Source organism: Phascolarctos cinereus, unplaced genomic scaffold (genome assembly GCF_003287225.1).
Source record: "Phascolarctos cinereus isolate Bilbo 61053 unplaced genomic scaffold, phaCin_HiC Scaffold_2;HRSCAF=192, whole genome shotgun sequence".
NCBI classification, from domain to species: domain Eukaryota; kingdom Metazoa; phylum Chordata; class Mammalia; order Diprotodontia; family Phascolarctidae; genus Phascolarctos; species Phascolarctos cinereus.
The window spans coordinates 336,688,087-336,705,584 of NW_027555625.1; the positions used below are offsets into that span (position 1 = coordinate 336,688,087).

General features: G+C 36.1%; 1 protein-coding gene across 3 annotated transcripts in view; it reads right to left on the reverse strand.

The window, feature by feature from the left end:
- Window positions 1-17,498, reverse strand: part of SLC25A21 (solute carrier family 25 member 21) — a 697,719-nt gene that overhangs the window by 32,656 nt on the left and 647,565 nt on the right. For 2 of the 3 annotated variants that reach the window (XM_078150322.1, XM_078150324.1), the window contains one exon: window positions 10,088-10,252. In XM_078150322.1, the coding sequence (XP_078006448.1) occupies window positions 10,088-10,252 (165 nt within the window). The remainder of the gene's footprint in view (window positions 1-10,087; window positions 10,253-17,498) is intronic. The other variant, XM_078150323.1, reaches the window with a different exon arrangement.

A 17,498-nucleotide genomic window follows, 5' to 3' on the forward strand; every position in this document is an offset into this window, starting at 1 on the left:
TAGAGATAAGTCCCTTACTTAGACTCTTCAATTTTCACTGAAATCAGTGTACACTTTAGGTAAGGATTTAGTCCTCAAAAATGAAGTTAAAATATTACAACATCTTCAGTTTGACTCAGCTGAAATGTGTAGAGATATTCTTAAACCAAAAAAAAAATGCAAACAATGATCAAATCATTATTAAAATCAATAAAACATCACTAATTAGACATATTCCTAAAAGGCATATGTCACTATGCTAGTTACAAATAACATATGTCTTATTTAATGCTACTTGTATTAAGCTGGACATGGGATCAGATTTAAATGCTTAGTGAAGCAAGATAGACTGATTATATGAAACATTATTCATCATTCAAATGGTTTTCTTGCTGCATGTTATTTTTATCATGATAAGACAGTACAAGAAGCATTGACAGAATCAACTGAAAACATCCTAAATTATTATATATTTTGTTTTATTCTTTTATTTAAACTTCAGAAAATGTAACAAGATCAGATAATCCTACAGGTCAAATGTAAATTATTTTAATGGGGCTCTTACACTTTTACTTCTCCCTATAGCTGGGCTCTGCAGTCTTTTCTGTTAGATTTGTCTCTTCCAGACTACAGGCCATTCACCTACAGTTAATAGCAAACAGTGGGTATCAGCCAATGTCTCCCAATCATCCCTTGGATGCAGCCTGTGCTCTGTTCCAGTCAAACTCTTTGGGACCCTCTGGAGGCAGGGACAGCTCTATGCCCCTTGCCAGCAGGAAGCAGTTTCAGAAGCCAAGACTTTTGTCCCTTACCCCAAAAGAATGTGGGTCTCATTTGTTTGAGAGGGGAATGATGGGGATGGGATCTGAACCCCTAAAAGGTAAAGACCATGTCTTTGAGATCTGGACCCCAAAAAGGAAAAACCCTGGACTTTCCCACCTGGCCAAATCTCTGGAAGTCACCTAAGGCTATAATCCTATCAATTGGCCTTTCATTGAGGCTAAACCCAATCTCCCAATTCCATTAGGTTACCTCCTAATTGCCCCCAGGCTTTTACAGTGGAGGGGATGTGGGGGAAGGTGAGAGGGAATGAGTGAATCTTATTCTCATTGGATTTGGCTTAAGGAAGGAATACCACATACATTCAATTGGTTATGGAAATCTATCTTACCCTACAGGAAAATAAGGAAAAAGGGGATAAGAGAAGTGAGGATGATAGAAGGGAGGGCAGATTGGGGGAAGGGGCAATCAGAAGCAAATACTTCTGGGGAGGGACAGGGTCAAAAAAGAGAATAGAATAAATGGGGGGTAGGATAGGATGAAGGGAAATATAGTTTTCCACAACATGACTACTACGGAAATGTTTTGCATGACTACACAAGTATAACCTGTATCGAGTTGCTTGCCTTCTCAATGAGGGTGGGTGGGGAGAGAGGATGGGAGAAAATTTGGAACCCAAAGTTTTAAAAACAAATGTTAAAAATCTTGTGCAAGTGAATGTTGAAAACTAAAAATAAATAAATTAATAAACAAAAAAATAATAAAAAGTAAAAAACAAAAACAAAAACTAATGAGTTAAGAATTTAACCCAAGCTTTCTTTCAGCCAAAGACAAGTTTTATTAGAACATCCATCATATTGGGCAGACTCTTAAGGAATCTAAGCATTTGTATCACTAAATGTAAGTGGGCCAGATATTAGGAATCTGAGCAGTGGATAGATTTTAAGAATCTGAGCCTTTCTTTTGCTCTTTTGAGGTGGTGTCTTTATTGTGACACAGCCATTTATTTAACCCTTGTACTGCCAGAAAGGGGTAGAGGAAGACGATTTCTTCCCCAATAGATATGTCAGATACATGCACATGGCAGGAAACAGATGCTTGTCTAGGTGAGCTTGAGAATAGTGAAGCCTGGTGTCTGGGGCTTTCTTGAAGTAGTGATATCAAAGAGTCAGTCATTAATCAGGATAATAAACAAGTAGGATAGAAGATTTTGATAACTTCTTAATGTGATTTTTGATAATTTGTATTTCTTTAACATCTTTTGACTTTAGTTTCATCATCTATAAAATGAGGGATGGTGAACTCTGAGGTCCCTTTCATCCCTAGATGTCCTCTGCCTGAAAACATCTGGTGTACTGTGTTTAGTTTTGAGTGTCACATCTAGAAGGGGGCAACTATAATGGTAAAGAGCCTTAGGCTCATGATGTATGAGAAGCATTAAAAGAAAATTGGATATTTAGCTTTTAAATGAGAGAACTTAGTGGGGGAGGGAGATACAGCTACCATCTTTTAATATTTGAAAGACTGTGATATGGAAGATCCAATAGACTTCTTCTGTTTAGCACTAGAGGACAGAAGTAGGAAAAGTGGGTAGAATATGTTAAGAGGGAAATTTAAGCTTAATAGAAATTTTAAAAAAACAAACTTTGTAACAATTGGTGTTCAGTCATTCAGTCATGTCTGACTCTTTGTGACCCCACGGACCATAGTATGCCAAGCCCTTCTGTCCTCCCACTATCTCCACCATCTGTCTAAGCTAATACTGTCCATGGTGTTTTCTTAGTAAAGATGTTGGAGTGGCTTGACATTTCTTTCTCCAATGGGTTACCATTTGTCAAAACTTTCCACTATGACCTGTCTATCTTGGGTAACCTTGCATGGAGTAGCTCATAATTTCACTGAGTTATACAAGTCCCCCTTCCATGACAAGGAAGTGATCCAGTGATTCTAACAATTAGGGTAATCCAGAAGTAGGATGGACTGTTTCTCAAAGATAATGATTTATCAAGCTTGTCACAGATGAGATGTTTCTCTAGGCATAGATTTGACTAGATGGTTTCTGAGATCCTTCTAATTCTGTGATTCTTTCTCTAAATGGAAGAATGGCTCATACATTCTCCTTAGAGACACCAACAAAGGCATTAGTGGGTTTGGTTTAATGTTGTGTCAAAAGGCAACAAGAATTCAGTGTTCATGATCAGCATAAGCAAGAAGATTATAATGCAGGTAATTGCAACTTGTGCTCCAGCAACTATAACAAAACTATTCTACAAAGAAGTGATGATATCTTCCAAAATAAGTCATCACGTACTTTGATACTCAGTGAGTTAGATAAGAAGGTAGAAACAAAGAGAGATTATGAAAAAAATATGTTGGAAAATATGACTCAGATTTGGAAAAGAAAAAAACAAGAGTCCAACTACTTCCAAATTACTCAAAAGTCTCACAGCTCTATTTCATCAATATCTTTTTCCTGATGAAAATCAGAAGGCACTGTATATGTTAAGCAATGAATAACATTGCACAAAAAAATTAAATTGACTAGATCTTATCACATAGGAAACAACTTGTTATTAATGTAAGAGTCATATCAACACCACTTATATATGTAAAGCTAGACTACTCTGAACAAAGGTCAATATTAAATTAGAAGAAAGGCTAAAGGTAAGAAGAAATTGCAAAGAACTGTAATGGTTTCAATTTGACCTATTCGATCAATCAATAAACAAATCTTTATGAGCTAAGCAGTGTGCTAGTAATGGAGATACAAAAGCAAAAGTGAATGAGTTCCTGGCCTCTAGGATCTTACAATCCAGTCAGGAGAGGCAATGTGTGTGTGTTTGAGTGCATATGTACATATCTATTTTTTATGTGTGTGTATGTCTATATATTCCCTGTTTTTCAAGCGTGGCTATGGATAAGAGATATTCAGTATGTACCATCTGCCAGTTTGTGATATGTTTGCAACTTAGATTTCTGTGCTTGGGTTTTGAAGGATTCTGAGTCAAGCCAGAAGAGGAGAGTTTGTTCTCCATATTGGAGCCAGCCAGGCAGGCAGGCAGGTGGTCTCAGAGTGCCTGCTTACTTCCTCTTTCCCTCTGAGATTTTCATGGACTGCTATTGCTTCTGGATGGACTATATGGACTAAAAAGGTAACAGAGACTGTAGAGTAAAGCTTTGTGTCCATCTCTTCCCCTGTCTCCTCTCTGCTGGGGAAAGGAGGGGAGCAATTCCCATGAACTGTCTATAGCCTTCTATTTTTTGTCTCTCCTTACTTCCCATAAGGGGAAGAAGGTTAAGGGAGAAGGTAATTCACATTTGCAGATACAGCCATGAGTGCTGGTTTCTTCCTATCTAAATGAATTTTGCCTCACTGTTCAACATCCTTTCATTCCTGTTGTTTAACTGATCCTTTATGTAAAAGAAAATCTGACGGCCAATAGTGTTAATGTGAATAATGCTGGCAAGGGTAGAAATTTGAGGAAAGGTTTGGATTTTTGTAAAAGATGGCTGTAGTGAGGTTAAGGTGTGGGGAAGGAGGAGGAACAGACAATGATTTGATTAGGAAGTGACAAACATAGTAGAGGCACACTGAAATCCTATCCCTAAGTAAGCACAAGTTTCCATAAACAGGAAAGCCTATAAGTAGAGAGAGATTAATAACATAGATGTAAATATACCCTTAGACCTAGCAGAGATAAGATCATGAGGCAAAAGCTAGCCAAGCTGAGGAATGGGGGTGGGGGAGTGGGGGAGAGGAATCTGTCTTACCAGTGGAGACAGGCATAAATTCGTTGTGTTACTGGTGGGACATCCCACTAAACGCTACATGAGGGAAAAAACCTACCTCTGTATTCCCAATACATGATAACCTTCATCTCTCCTTTTCAAAGACTACATTTCTTGGATTGATACAAATGTTAAACATAGACCCCCTTTCTTTTCCTTTCCCATTAATATTATATTTGTCATAAAATGCTGCATGCAAAATAAATATAAGATAATTTGCATAGGAGGACATTTTAGCAGCTGGGGCAATCAGAAAATGCCTGTAAAAGGTAGTTTTCAAGTTAAGCCTTGAAGTAGACTGGAGATTCTAAGTTGTAGAGACGAATAGGGAGTGAACTTCAGGCATGAGAGAGAGCCAGTGAAAAGGTGCGCAGATTGGAGGTGGAGTGTTGTGTATGAGAAGCAGTAAGGCCAATTCGGCTAGACTGTAACGTGCTTGAAGGTGAAAAATGTGTAGGGTTGGAAAGATGTGGCCAGGCTTTAAATGCCAAACATAGGCATTTATGTTTGATCCTGGAGGTAATAGGGAACCACTGAAGTTTATTGAGAAGGGAATGCCATATTTGTGCTTTAAGAAACTAACTTTGGCAGCTATGTGGAGGATGTATTGAAGAAGGAAAGATGAGGTAGGGAGACCAATTAGCAGGCTATTGCTAGATGAGAGGTAATGAGAGCTGAAGTAGGGATGTGTCCGTGTGAGTTGTTCAAATGAACTTTTGATTATGAGAAATTACTATAACCTTACATTGTAAAAGTTTAGCTGATATAAAAGAAACCTCCATGAGCAACCAAGAGAGACCTGAAAACATCTTAGCTAGCAAACATTTTTTTCTCTTCCCAAACAGATGGAGATGGCAGCCAAGGTTAACAATGGTTTAGAATACAAATGAATCTCTAAGTACAGTGGAGGGAGATGATGGAAAATTAGAAGGAAAATTGCCTCATAAAACACTGAAAAGCAGTGGAATCAAAAGGCAACATAAAGCTTAGTATGAGAAACACCTGAGGCATATCATCCCTAGATCATTCATATATTAAACTTGGAGAGGACAATAAATAGATATAAAATAGAATACATCTGTGATATTTCTATGATAAACTATTTTCATCATCAGTTAAGGAGAAACAACCACATGGACCTTAACAATTCAGTTCCCAAGATGGCATGCAAAGAAATATAACTAACATCTAAAAATATTAAATGAGGAAGAGTGGCTGGTCCAAAATATATTCAGGAAATCCAGCCTGGAAGTGACATAACCTTGAAAAAACAGTGTGATTACAAGATATCTCTATGAAAGGAAGGTGCCAAAAGAATGGAAACAAAATCACAGATGACATTAATAGAGATAGTGTTGCACAGTGTATAGCATGCCAGTCATGGAGTCTGAGAAACCAGAGTTCAAATCCTTCCTCTGACACGTAATTGTTCTATGTCCCTTGGCAAATGGCTTAACCTTTATCTAACTTCAGCAACTCTTTAAGAATTATCTTAGAGGCAGCTAGGTGGTGCAGTGGATAGAGCACCGGCCCTGAAGTCAGGAGTACCTGAGTTCAAATCCGGTCTCAGACCAAACACTTGACACCAGCTGTGTGACCCTGGGCAAGTCAGTTAACCCCAACTGCCTTAAAAAAAAAAGGAAATAAATCATAGATGGATTATAAACTGCTGCTTTGTATTGGTGGTGGAAGTTTCCACATTGAGTTACTCAAGCCAATGAAATGATAGATTATTTGCATATTAGAGATATTTTAGTATTCCAAAAATTAGCTGGGAGAACAACAGAACCATTGATCCACATAACTCACTTCTCATTGTTAATAAAATCTTTATAAGAATGATGAACTGTTTATATATACAAAGTATCTTTAATAAAGCTATAAGAAGATAACATGTAGTCTTTTGTGAACTCTCTAGCAGACTACATTTTTACAGTTTAGTCCCCATTTAATTGATCCTTTTTCCCCTGGGATAGAAGGAATTTAGCCTAGAAAGGGCTTCAGGGACTCAGAGAGGAATTGTTGGGTGTAGATACACTTTGCTTTCTAATGATATGGGCAGAAGGGAAGTGAAAATGTTTTTACATAATTATAAGGAATGTAAATTCACCTGGAGGAAAGGGAATTGCTTAGCAGGCTTGATGGAAACATTGAGATCCTGGATAAAAGTGAGGGAGCTTAAGCCTCCACAGAAGAAGGCCATCAGCAGATACCTCTAAATGGTATAAACATTTGGTATAATTAGCTTGATGAGGATGAATTTAATTATGTAATAAATCACATTTAGCTTCAATTACTATTTGATCTAAGCCTGCTAGTATTATGCTAGTATCAGTCAGTCAATTGAGGAAGAAGCAATTATTAAACACCAACAACCAATTATTGAGTACCTAACAACTACACTAGGTACTGAGGATATAAAGACAAAAGCAAGCAGTCCTGGCCCTTTAGGAACTTACTATCTAATCCAGTAAAACAACATGGGCATATATACATAATTTTATGGGGAAGGAATTAGCATCTGTGTAAGGGGTTAGGAAAGAGTTCATGTTGGAAGTAGCACTTTAGCTAAGCCTCAAAGGAATATTCTCAAAAGGATTCTAAGAAGTGGAGGTGAGCAGAAAGTGCATTCCTCCCTACAGGGCACAGCCAATGAGAAGGGATCAAGAGTCATTTGGCCTGTTTGGCCAGAATGCAGTATAAATGAATAAAAGATAACAATCTGGAGAGGCTGAGTGAAGTGACTTGTCCAGCACCACACAACTTATATTGTGTACACACAGCATTTGAATTCAAGACTTCTGGACTGCAAGTCCAACACAATCTATTGTGCTACCTAGCTGCCTAAAAGGATAACGTATAGTAAAGTTGGAAAAGGTTGAGGACAAATTGTGAAGGTTTTTAAATGCTAAATGCATAGTGGCACAGTGGCAAGGGCACTGTACTTGGAGTCAAGAAGACCTGAGGCCAATCTTATCAAACACACTTACTAGCCATTTGACCAAGCTCTCTGTACTTCCATTACTTCATCTGTAAAATGATTCAGTAGCCTCTAAGATGCCTTCTAGCACTCAATCTATTATCCTGTAATCCTGTAATTGGGAATTGCTGAAGTTTATTGAGTAGTGGAGTGATATGGTCAGATCTGTGCTTTAGGAAAATTACTTTGTGAGCCATGTGGAGGATAGACTAAGGTGGGGAGAGATTTGATAAAAGGAGACAAATTAAGTTGCTATTGGCAATAGTCCAAGAAAAAGTTGATGAGGGTCTGAACTAAGGTAGTGGCTGTTTGAGGGAAGAGAGATGAAGAGATGAGATGTATTGGAAACTGGTTCGACATGTGAGATGGGTGATATTGAGGAGTTGAGAATAATACAAAATTTTTGAATCTGGGCTACTAGAAGGATTCTGGTCTCAAAAGAAATAGGGAATTTTGGAAGAGGTTAGTGGGGAAAAAGAATTAGATTTGTTTTGAACATATTCATTTTGAGATGCCTATAGAACATCTGTTGATATAGAACTGGAGGTATAGATAAAGAGAACTAGAGATAAAGAGCTGGAGAGAAACTAAGGCTGGATATATAGATCTGGGAGTCACCATCCCGACAATGACAATTAAATCCATGGGAACTCATAAGGTTACTGAGGTGTAGGATATGTATTGACCACATAGGAAAAGACATATTTGTATAGATTACCAAACTTTATTGGGGGAAATTTGGCTAACCCTTCTCCAAGGGAGACAAAATATATATCTATGTGTGTGTGTGTGTGTGTGTGTGTATGTATGTATATATATATATATATATATATATATATATGTGTGTGTGTGTGTGTGTGTGTGTATGTATATATGTATGTATATGTATGTATATCCACCTATCTATACATACATTATATATGTATATACATGTTTATATGAATACTCCCTAATATTGCTGGTTGATGGGTACAATAGGATCAGAACAAGAGGCACTTCCCTGATTGCTCTTAAATGGCAGGGTAATTCCAACCTGACACCTGTTAGCATGGCTCCTTCCCATCAAAAGCTGGTTATGCAAAAGCCCCTCACAAATAGCAGAGAGAAAACATTTATTCAAGCAAAGAGCCAACAGAAAGAGAAGTGTCCTATATGTGTACATGTGTTATACTCATATATGGATATACACACACATATATACACATGTATGTATATACACATATATGTGTACATACATAGTATATTTTATACATTAGGATATACTCAAAATAAACAAGAATGAATGTGGTCTTTAGGTGGAAGCAAGATGATATTTTTATTTGAATCGAGAGAGGTTCTGATATCACCTAAGGGAAAGGCCCCCAAAGTTTCTAAAGAGGCAAACTGAAAACCAAGGACAAGTTGGAGAGCCAACTTTCTTTACATGTCTTCAACTTCCATAGTTTTTCTTTCTCTCCACACCTCTCCCGAAGAGTTGCTGGAATTACTCTGTCCTCATACTGAATCTGGAGTCAGATCTGGGTTTAAATTCTGGCTCTGTGACTTATGGTGCTTTGGGAAGCTCATTTCACCACTCTGTGCCCCAGTTTCCTCCTCTGTTAAACGACAGACTTGGACTATGGAAAGTCTAATTCAGGCCTCTTCCAATTCTAAATCCTATGAATCTTAATTTTAAAAGCTAGGAATATAAATCAAACAAGCCAATTTCAAATATTGATGATGGGAAGCTAGCCAGCACCTGCAAATAGTACTCTTTCCAAACTGCTATGCCCCAGTATCCCTCAGATTTATTGAGTTAACTTTGGTGCTCTAGCTTCTCTGTTTGGCTACAAGAAGGAGAGGTGTTTTGTTGGCAGAGGAAAGGGGTGTGTGGTGATAATGATGCAAAACTAATATAGACATTTAGCTGTATTGCAGGCTATATGCAATTCTTTTTATAGAAGAAACTGAAGGTACTTAGAAGTAATCTCTTGCCCCCAAATTCTGTGATTAGAGTAGTTGATTTAATATCTTTATCAACATAATTTTATACATAATTATGACACATTTGTACATTACTTTGAGCTATATAAAGTTCTTTCTACATAATAAATCTATAAAATAAAGAATTATTGTTCCCATTTTACAGGTGAGGAGAGGCTCAGAGAATTGAAATGAGTTTCCCCTAAGTTACATACCATGTAAGTGTTACAGTTAGAGTGTTGTGAAGATTAAAATCTCAAGATGAGAATTTTCCTTCACAATCTCAAGTTTTATTTAAAATATGAAATTTATGATTTGCATGAAGATAGCAACAGCTGTGAGGTAGAAAAATTATGCAGATTTTTATATATATTCATGAAGTACCAACAGAAGGATATGAGGGGGGGGGAAAGGAAACCATGTACATAGAGTAACCATAACACTCTTATACAAGACAAGAAGTAATTTAGTGTCACTTTTTACCAAAAAGAAATACTCCTCTGAATTGAAAGAGGTGAAAAGAGAGCCCATATCAAATATATTAGGATGTTGTGTTTTGTTTTGGATTTTTTACATTTGCATTCATAAGATAGTTACCTTATTGACAGGAATTATGTTTTTAACATTGAAGTAGAATCCGAAATAAACCATGTTGAAAATGCCGTGCCGTCCTAAAGTTGCTGTGAGTCCTTTGTTGAGCCCCTGGAGTCCCAGACCTTTTGTTTTAATGATGTCTCTTGCATAACTCAGAGTGGATGGCTGCTGCAGCAAGGAAACAAAACAAAAAGAGTCACCTTTGAAGTTATGAAGAGAAAAGTTACCTCCTTAGCTTCTATTTAAGTCAGAGTCATCAATCAGTATTAATAAATGAGTTTAAAAAAAAAAGGAAAGTCCAATTAAATCAACAAGGGTAGATTTGTAATAATAGACCTTATGGAGTAGTTTGCTGGAAAAGAAAGGTAAGCCATCCTCTAAAGAACTAAAGGACCTAATAGCAACTAGTACTTACTACCACTTTTAACAGGTAAACAAATAGAATCAACTCCAGTTTATCCTCACTAATGGAAGGGAGTGGCAAGATGGATAATCCAAAGCAGTGGATAACACTTGGGGCATCTATATTTGATTACTGAGTGCATTATGTGACTTCTCTTGCAGCAGATTTACCTTTCTAATTGTGTTTCTTTAAGGCTAATACTAAAATTTCTTCATACTCTCTAATACTTTTCCATAGATAGAAGAGGGTAAGTGAGTCCTAGATTAAAAATTAGCCATTCATACATGTAGGAAAAGAGTGGTACTCAGCATCTCATGCTGCAGGAGTTAATTGTAATTTGCTGTGCCCACCTCACTAGCCACAGATTATTCTCTGTGGTTCAATAGCTTTGGGCTACTAAAATCTTCTTTGTGAGGTTTGGATTTTAGCTACTTCTAACATTCGCCTATGAGCTCCCCTTCACACAGACGTTTGCCTAGTGTTCATTTGACTGCTTTTAAATGATGGGCAGGTGAAGGAACTCCTACATATTTTTCCATAGCAATAAACATGTATGAAAAGGGTCCAAAATTTGAATTTTTGTGAACTGACTGGAAGCATGAAAAGCAGGGCCCCATGATGCAAACAATGGCATTTGCTTGAACCCTTCATCTGGAGCAGTGCTCATTAGAGAAAGTCATGGAAATATTATGAGTCTTTCTAATTAAAGCTGTTTTCTTAAATGTGAAAATAAAGCCAAATCACCAGGATAAACAGAGCAAGTATTATATAGTCCCTTTAAACATCTTACATTCACAGTCATCTAATTAACATGATGCACAGGAATTAGTCTGTACAGTAAATTCCTACAGTTCCTGCTAATACATGTTTAATAAATTCATAAATCAGCTGAAATTCTCTAGTATCACTCATCTCTTCATTTAGATGGATTAGACAGATTAAACAGGACAAACATTAAATTCAAGGAAATCTTTTCCCCTTATAAATCATTAAAAACCACATGTGATAAGGTCTTAAACCAATAAATGATACTCTACAATTTGGAGAGCAAAACAAAAGAAAACAAAACGAAGTATTCTGAGGTTTAATTTTCAGCTCCACAAATGGGACATTTTTGGTGTGTACATTCTAGTAATTGAATAATAATATTAATTACTTGGGTTTTTTATTTTTAAAATAGTCCCATAACAAACTGACTAGAGGTCAATCCCTTCAGGAAAGATCCTTGTGTTCTAAAGTAGCATAAATTGTCTGTGCCCACTGCTGATTCCTCAGATCAAGGATGATCAAAGGGGAAAAGTGAGAAGAGTGCAGTTGTCCTATAGAAGTGGTACAAAATAGAAGTAAAGTAAGTCCCTGAGTCCTCTCTAATACAAACATTTTCATGAATCTCCCTTATTTTACCATCAGCAGTATGTAAGCTGTACAAAAAAAGCTTAGAACTCAACTGAGCGACATTAAGAAGACTTTTGCCCCTGGTGGGACTGGAGACTCTCTTGGGTCAGAATGTTCATGGCTCTGACATTAAACAAATATTCAAGAAGTATTCATCAAACACTTACCATGAGCTATCCCTATACTGTATTTTGCAATGAATTCAAAGAAGTATATAGCATGTAGTTCTTACAATGAAGAGGTTGATAATAGTTATATTAAAAAGAAGCATCAATGCTTCTATACTCTCTTCTATCTGCATTTACCCAATGGCAACCAAAAGTTGGAAGAGATTTGTGTGAGAGGGAGAGAAACACATAGTGGGCACTTAGTAAATGCTTGTTGAATGAATGAATTAGAAAATGAATGAGTGGTCTTTATTTTTTTTAATCCTGCTCCATTGAGGTATTCCTTCCATTTCCCATGAGGTATTTTTTCCTTTTCCCTTTGTCCCTGGACACTTGTTACTAATTAAAATCTTCCAGATCTAAACTCCTCTGAGATTCAATCAAGTTTACAACCCCTGTGGTTGGAGATGATTTCTTCAGATATAGGAACTTTTCAATAGGTACCATCCTTTCTGTGGTTCTAGTGTGTATCTCTGTGTATGGAGGTGTATCTAAGGAATTATTTTCCTTCTCTTCTCTCCCAGGTAACAGTTTTTATGGTCAGCCCTGCTTCACCAGTCTTTCAGCTATAAAATTATACATAATATATATTACATATGACCAGAACTTCATAATGAAAACACAGTTAGATTCAGGTCACTGAAGTGCCCAGGATTATGAGAAGTTAAATGATATAGCCAGGACATGTTGGAGGCAGGAATGGAACTTAGAATTTCCTGATTCTAAGGTTAGGTTACCATCCACAAGGCTATTCTGTCTTAACATACAATATCCCCATAGCACAACTATATATTCAGTCACTTCAGAGCTTTGGCAAAGAAGACAACTCATAGGAATTCTTGTAAATTATTCTAACTTAAAGTGTGAAAATATGTCTTTATTTATTTTGTTCTTGGATACTGAATCATCTACACATAAGCAAATATTTAATTAGAAAGGTAAAATATGACTTTCAATGGGATGCTAAATAGGAAAATATAGACCCATTTTTACTAGTTCTCTGTTAACATGGGGAATTTTACTAAACTTATTTGATTATTGGGCTTCCATTTCAAAACAAAAGGCTGACTGATAAGCATCATAATCCAAATGATTCCAATAATATCCAACTCAGTAAGTCATTCCTGAGAAGAGAACTGAACTAAGTTTCCTTCTAATATTTTAGTTTCACTGTAATTTTCATATTTTGTTGCCAGTCTTTGGTCAGGTTGCATTCTAACTCCCTCATGTGTACCTTAAAAGGAAATATGTGCATAAAAGTGAAAATAAATGAACTAGACCAGGCTAATGGTAGGATGAAATCTTCAATACATTGAGACCTATGAAAATTATTAAAAATTTTAAAGGCTCTCAAAGCCCTGGCAACAATGATTTTAGTACTACTAATTACAATAATACAACAATGAGCAGAACTCATTGTGCTTAGAGTACCTAGCAGAGTACTCCTTAATTGTTCATAAGAGATATGACAGTTTTTAACCTGGAGGTTAATACATAGGCAACAAGTTAAGATGTATAATCTAATTATTGCCTGCCATTTGTACAGGAGCTCAAAGTTAAAAGTACCTAGTTTTGTTTTTTTTTAAAGGCTGTAAGTGGTATAATCTAATAGACAAGAACCTTTGGCTGAACAGTGCTCTCTGACACCACGCTGGGGCACTGATTCATTACAGACTGAGGGAACAGTCCAACCAATAAATCACTAAGACAATTTATGGCAACTTGCTGTATTTTTTCTGGACTTCCTCCACCCAAATGGTGACCATGTCTGGCTCAACTTAACATGTGAGCTCACAGCAAGAGGTGTTAGGCTGCAGGCATTGTTCTTTAGGTAAATAACCACCCAAGTGTGGCCAACAGGTAGAATCCTATATGATTACCAGTTCCAAGATAAGATGTTAGTGGCTTTCCTCCTTTAAGAAGAACCCCTTGGCTGAAGTAACACCATGTCAAAAGACAGCATGGTTCATATATGTTCATGTCTTCACTTCCCAAAAGCAAGGTAAATTTTATGGCATTCCAAAGCCAATACATTGCTTTAGATTTAATTGTGTGACCGAAAAGCAAACCAGATGAGACATTTACACAACAGACTGAGCCTGGAGGCTTTTAAAAATGCTCTATTGTTTCAAAAAAGAAAGATAAGAAAGAAAGGACAGGAGAAAGGAGAAGAGAAGAGAGACAAGAAGAAAGGAAGAGAGGAGAAAAAGGAAAAGGAGAAGAGAGAGGAGGAAAGAGGAGAGGAGAAGAGAGGATAAAAAGACATAATTGATTCTGGTAGGTCAGAAAATATTCTTTCTTTTCAGCAGAAATAAAGTTTTTAGTGTTTTTCTTTAGTTAGGTGAAGCCTTAAAAATCTGAAAAAGTACAACAAATATTTATTACCTTTGAAAGCAAAATGAAAGTGCAAGCACAGGAAACAAGTAAAAAATATTCTGCCTTTTTACATTTCCTTTAGCTTAGATTTTCATAATCTATCAGCTCTGTTGTGTGAAATAATATTACAAACAAAAAATGACATTATTAAAAGCAACTCTATTTGACAACAAATAAGAAAATTTTAAACTAATTCATTAGGTCCCATCCAAGCTTCTATTCTGATGGCTGGAAGAACAGGTTTTCATATATAACAACTGCTAAACACAGGGACTTAATACTGTTTAAACACAGGACTGTTGCCTATGCAAACCTGACTGGCTAGCCATGAAGGACGTGGGTCCAGCATGCAGGCTGGGTGTTTCCCCAAGTATGTAGCTACTTTTTAAAAACTACTTTTTTTTAATTAATTTCATTATTTCCAAATTACATGTAAAATAATTAACAATCATTTTTTAAAAATTCCAAGTTCCAAATTCTCTCCCTCCCTTCAGCCCCAACCCTCCCCGAGAAGACAAACAACTTGATATCCATCATAGATGTGAAGTCATGCAAAACATACTTCCATGTTAGTCATGTTTCAAAAGAAACCACAAACAAAATAAAACAATTTTTTAAACATTTTTAAACATATGCTTCAATCTGCAGTCAAAGTTCATTGTTTCTCTGTGTAGAGGTGGATAAGCATTTTTCATCTTGGGTCCTTTGGGATTGTCTTAGATCATTGTCTTGATCAGAGTAGCTGTCTCTCACATCAACCATACAATATTGCTGTTACTGTGTATTGTTCTGGTTCTGTGCTCTTTGATTTGCATGAGTTCATATAAGTCTTCCCAGGTTTTTCTGAAACCATCCTGTTTGTTATTTCTTATAACACAATTGAATTCCATCGCAATCTATACAACAACTTGTTCAGTCATTCTCCAATTGATGGATATCCCCTCAATTTCCAATTTAGCCATCACAAAAAGAGTTGCTACAAATATTTCTGTACACGTAGGTCTCTTTTTCCCCTTTGATCTCTTTGGGATACAGATCTTGTAGTGGTATTGCTGGATCAAAGGGTTTGCACAATTTTATAGCTGTTTGGGCATAGTTCCAAATTGTTCTCTAGAATGGCCAGATCAGTTCACAACTCCACCAACAGTGCATTAATATGCTAATTTTTTCATATCCCCCTCAGCATTTGCCATTGCTTTCTCCCCTCCCCTTTTTGTATCATTTTAGACAATCTGACAGGTAGGCAGTATCTCAGAGCTGTTTTAATTTGCATTTTTCTAATCAGTAGTGACTTAGAGAACTTTTTCATGTCACTATTGACAGCTTTAATTTCTTCATCTGAAAACTGCCAGTTCATATCCTTTCATAGTTTTATAAATTTGGCTCAATTCAGTATGTATGTAAGAAATGCAGCCTTTATCAGAGAAACTTGCCACAAAATACCCCCCCCAAAAGTTTTCCTTCTAATTTTGACTGCATTAGTTTTTTTGTGCCAAAACTTCTTAATTTCATGTAATCAAAATTGTCCATTTTGCTTCCCAACAATCCTCTCTAACTCTTGTTTGGTCATAAACTCTTTCCTTATTCATAGATCTGACAGGGACATTTTTCCACACTCCTCTAATTTGCTTATGATATCCTTATATCCTTTAAGTCCTTATCATTTATCCCTTTTGCTCTTATCTTGTTTAATGGTGTAAAATGTTGGTTTATATCTAGTTTCTGTCAAACTACTTTCCAGTTTTCCTGGAAATTTTTATCAAATGTTGAATTCTTATCCCCAAAGCTCAGATATTTGGGTTAATCAAAGTTATTAAGTCACACTAGTGTGCATTGTATACTTACTCTATTTCATTGATCTACCGCTCTATTTCTTAGCCAGTATCAAATCATTTTAAAAATTACCACTTTGTAATATAGTTTGGGGCTCCTAGGTGGTACAGTAGATAGAACATCTTTATTTAATTCCTGGACTCAGGAAGACCTGAGTTCAAATAAAACCTCAAACTGTACTAGCTATATGACCCTGGGCAAATCACTTGATCCTGTTTGCCTCAGTTTCTTCATCTGTAAAATGAGCTGGAGAAGGAAATGGCAAACCACTCCAACATTTTGCCAAGAAATCCCCAAATGGGGTCAGAAAGAGTTGGACATGACTGAAACAACTAAATAACAACAACAACAACATATTTTGAAATTTGCAACTGTTAGGCCACCATCCTTCAATTTTTTAATCTATTCCCTTGATACCCTTTGTTCTTTCAGAAGAAATTTTGTATTATTTTTTCTAGCTCAATAAAATAATTACTTGGTAGTTTGACGTGTATAACAATGAATAAGTAAATTAACTTAGGTAGAATTGACATTTTTACTATATTGGATTGGCCTATGCATGAACAATTCATTGTTCATTAAATTCATTCAATTGCTTAGATCTATCTTTATTTGTGTGAAAAGTGTTTTGTTACTGTGCCCATATAATCCCTGGTTTTGTCTTGGCAACTAAACTCTAAAGTATTTTCCATAGTCTGCAGTTATTTTAAATGTTATTTCTCTTTCTATCCGCTTACTGGGTTTTCTTCGTAGTATATTGAAATGCTGATGATTTATGCAAGTTTATTTTATATCCTGCAACTTTACTGAAGTTGTTTCTACTAGTTTTTTAATTGATTCTCTAGGATTCTCTATGTATACTATCTTAACATCTGCAAAGTATGATAGTTTCATTTCCTCATTGCCTATTTTATTCTTTCAACTTATTTTTCTTCTCATTGCCATAGTATTTTCTATATGGCATTTCTAGCAGACTATTTCATAGTCACAGTAACGGACATCTTTATTTCCCTCCTGATTTTAGTGGAAAGGTTTCAAGTTTATTCCCATTATAGATAATGCTTGCTCTTGGTTTTAGGTAGATATTATTTATCATTTTAAAAAAGGCTCTATTGATTCTGATGCTTTCTAGTATTTTTAATGAGTGTTGTATTTTGTCAAAGGCTTTTTTCTGAATCTATTAATATAATCTTATGATTTCCATTGTTTTTATTATTTATATGGTCAATTATGCTGATAG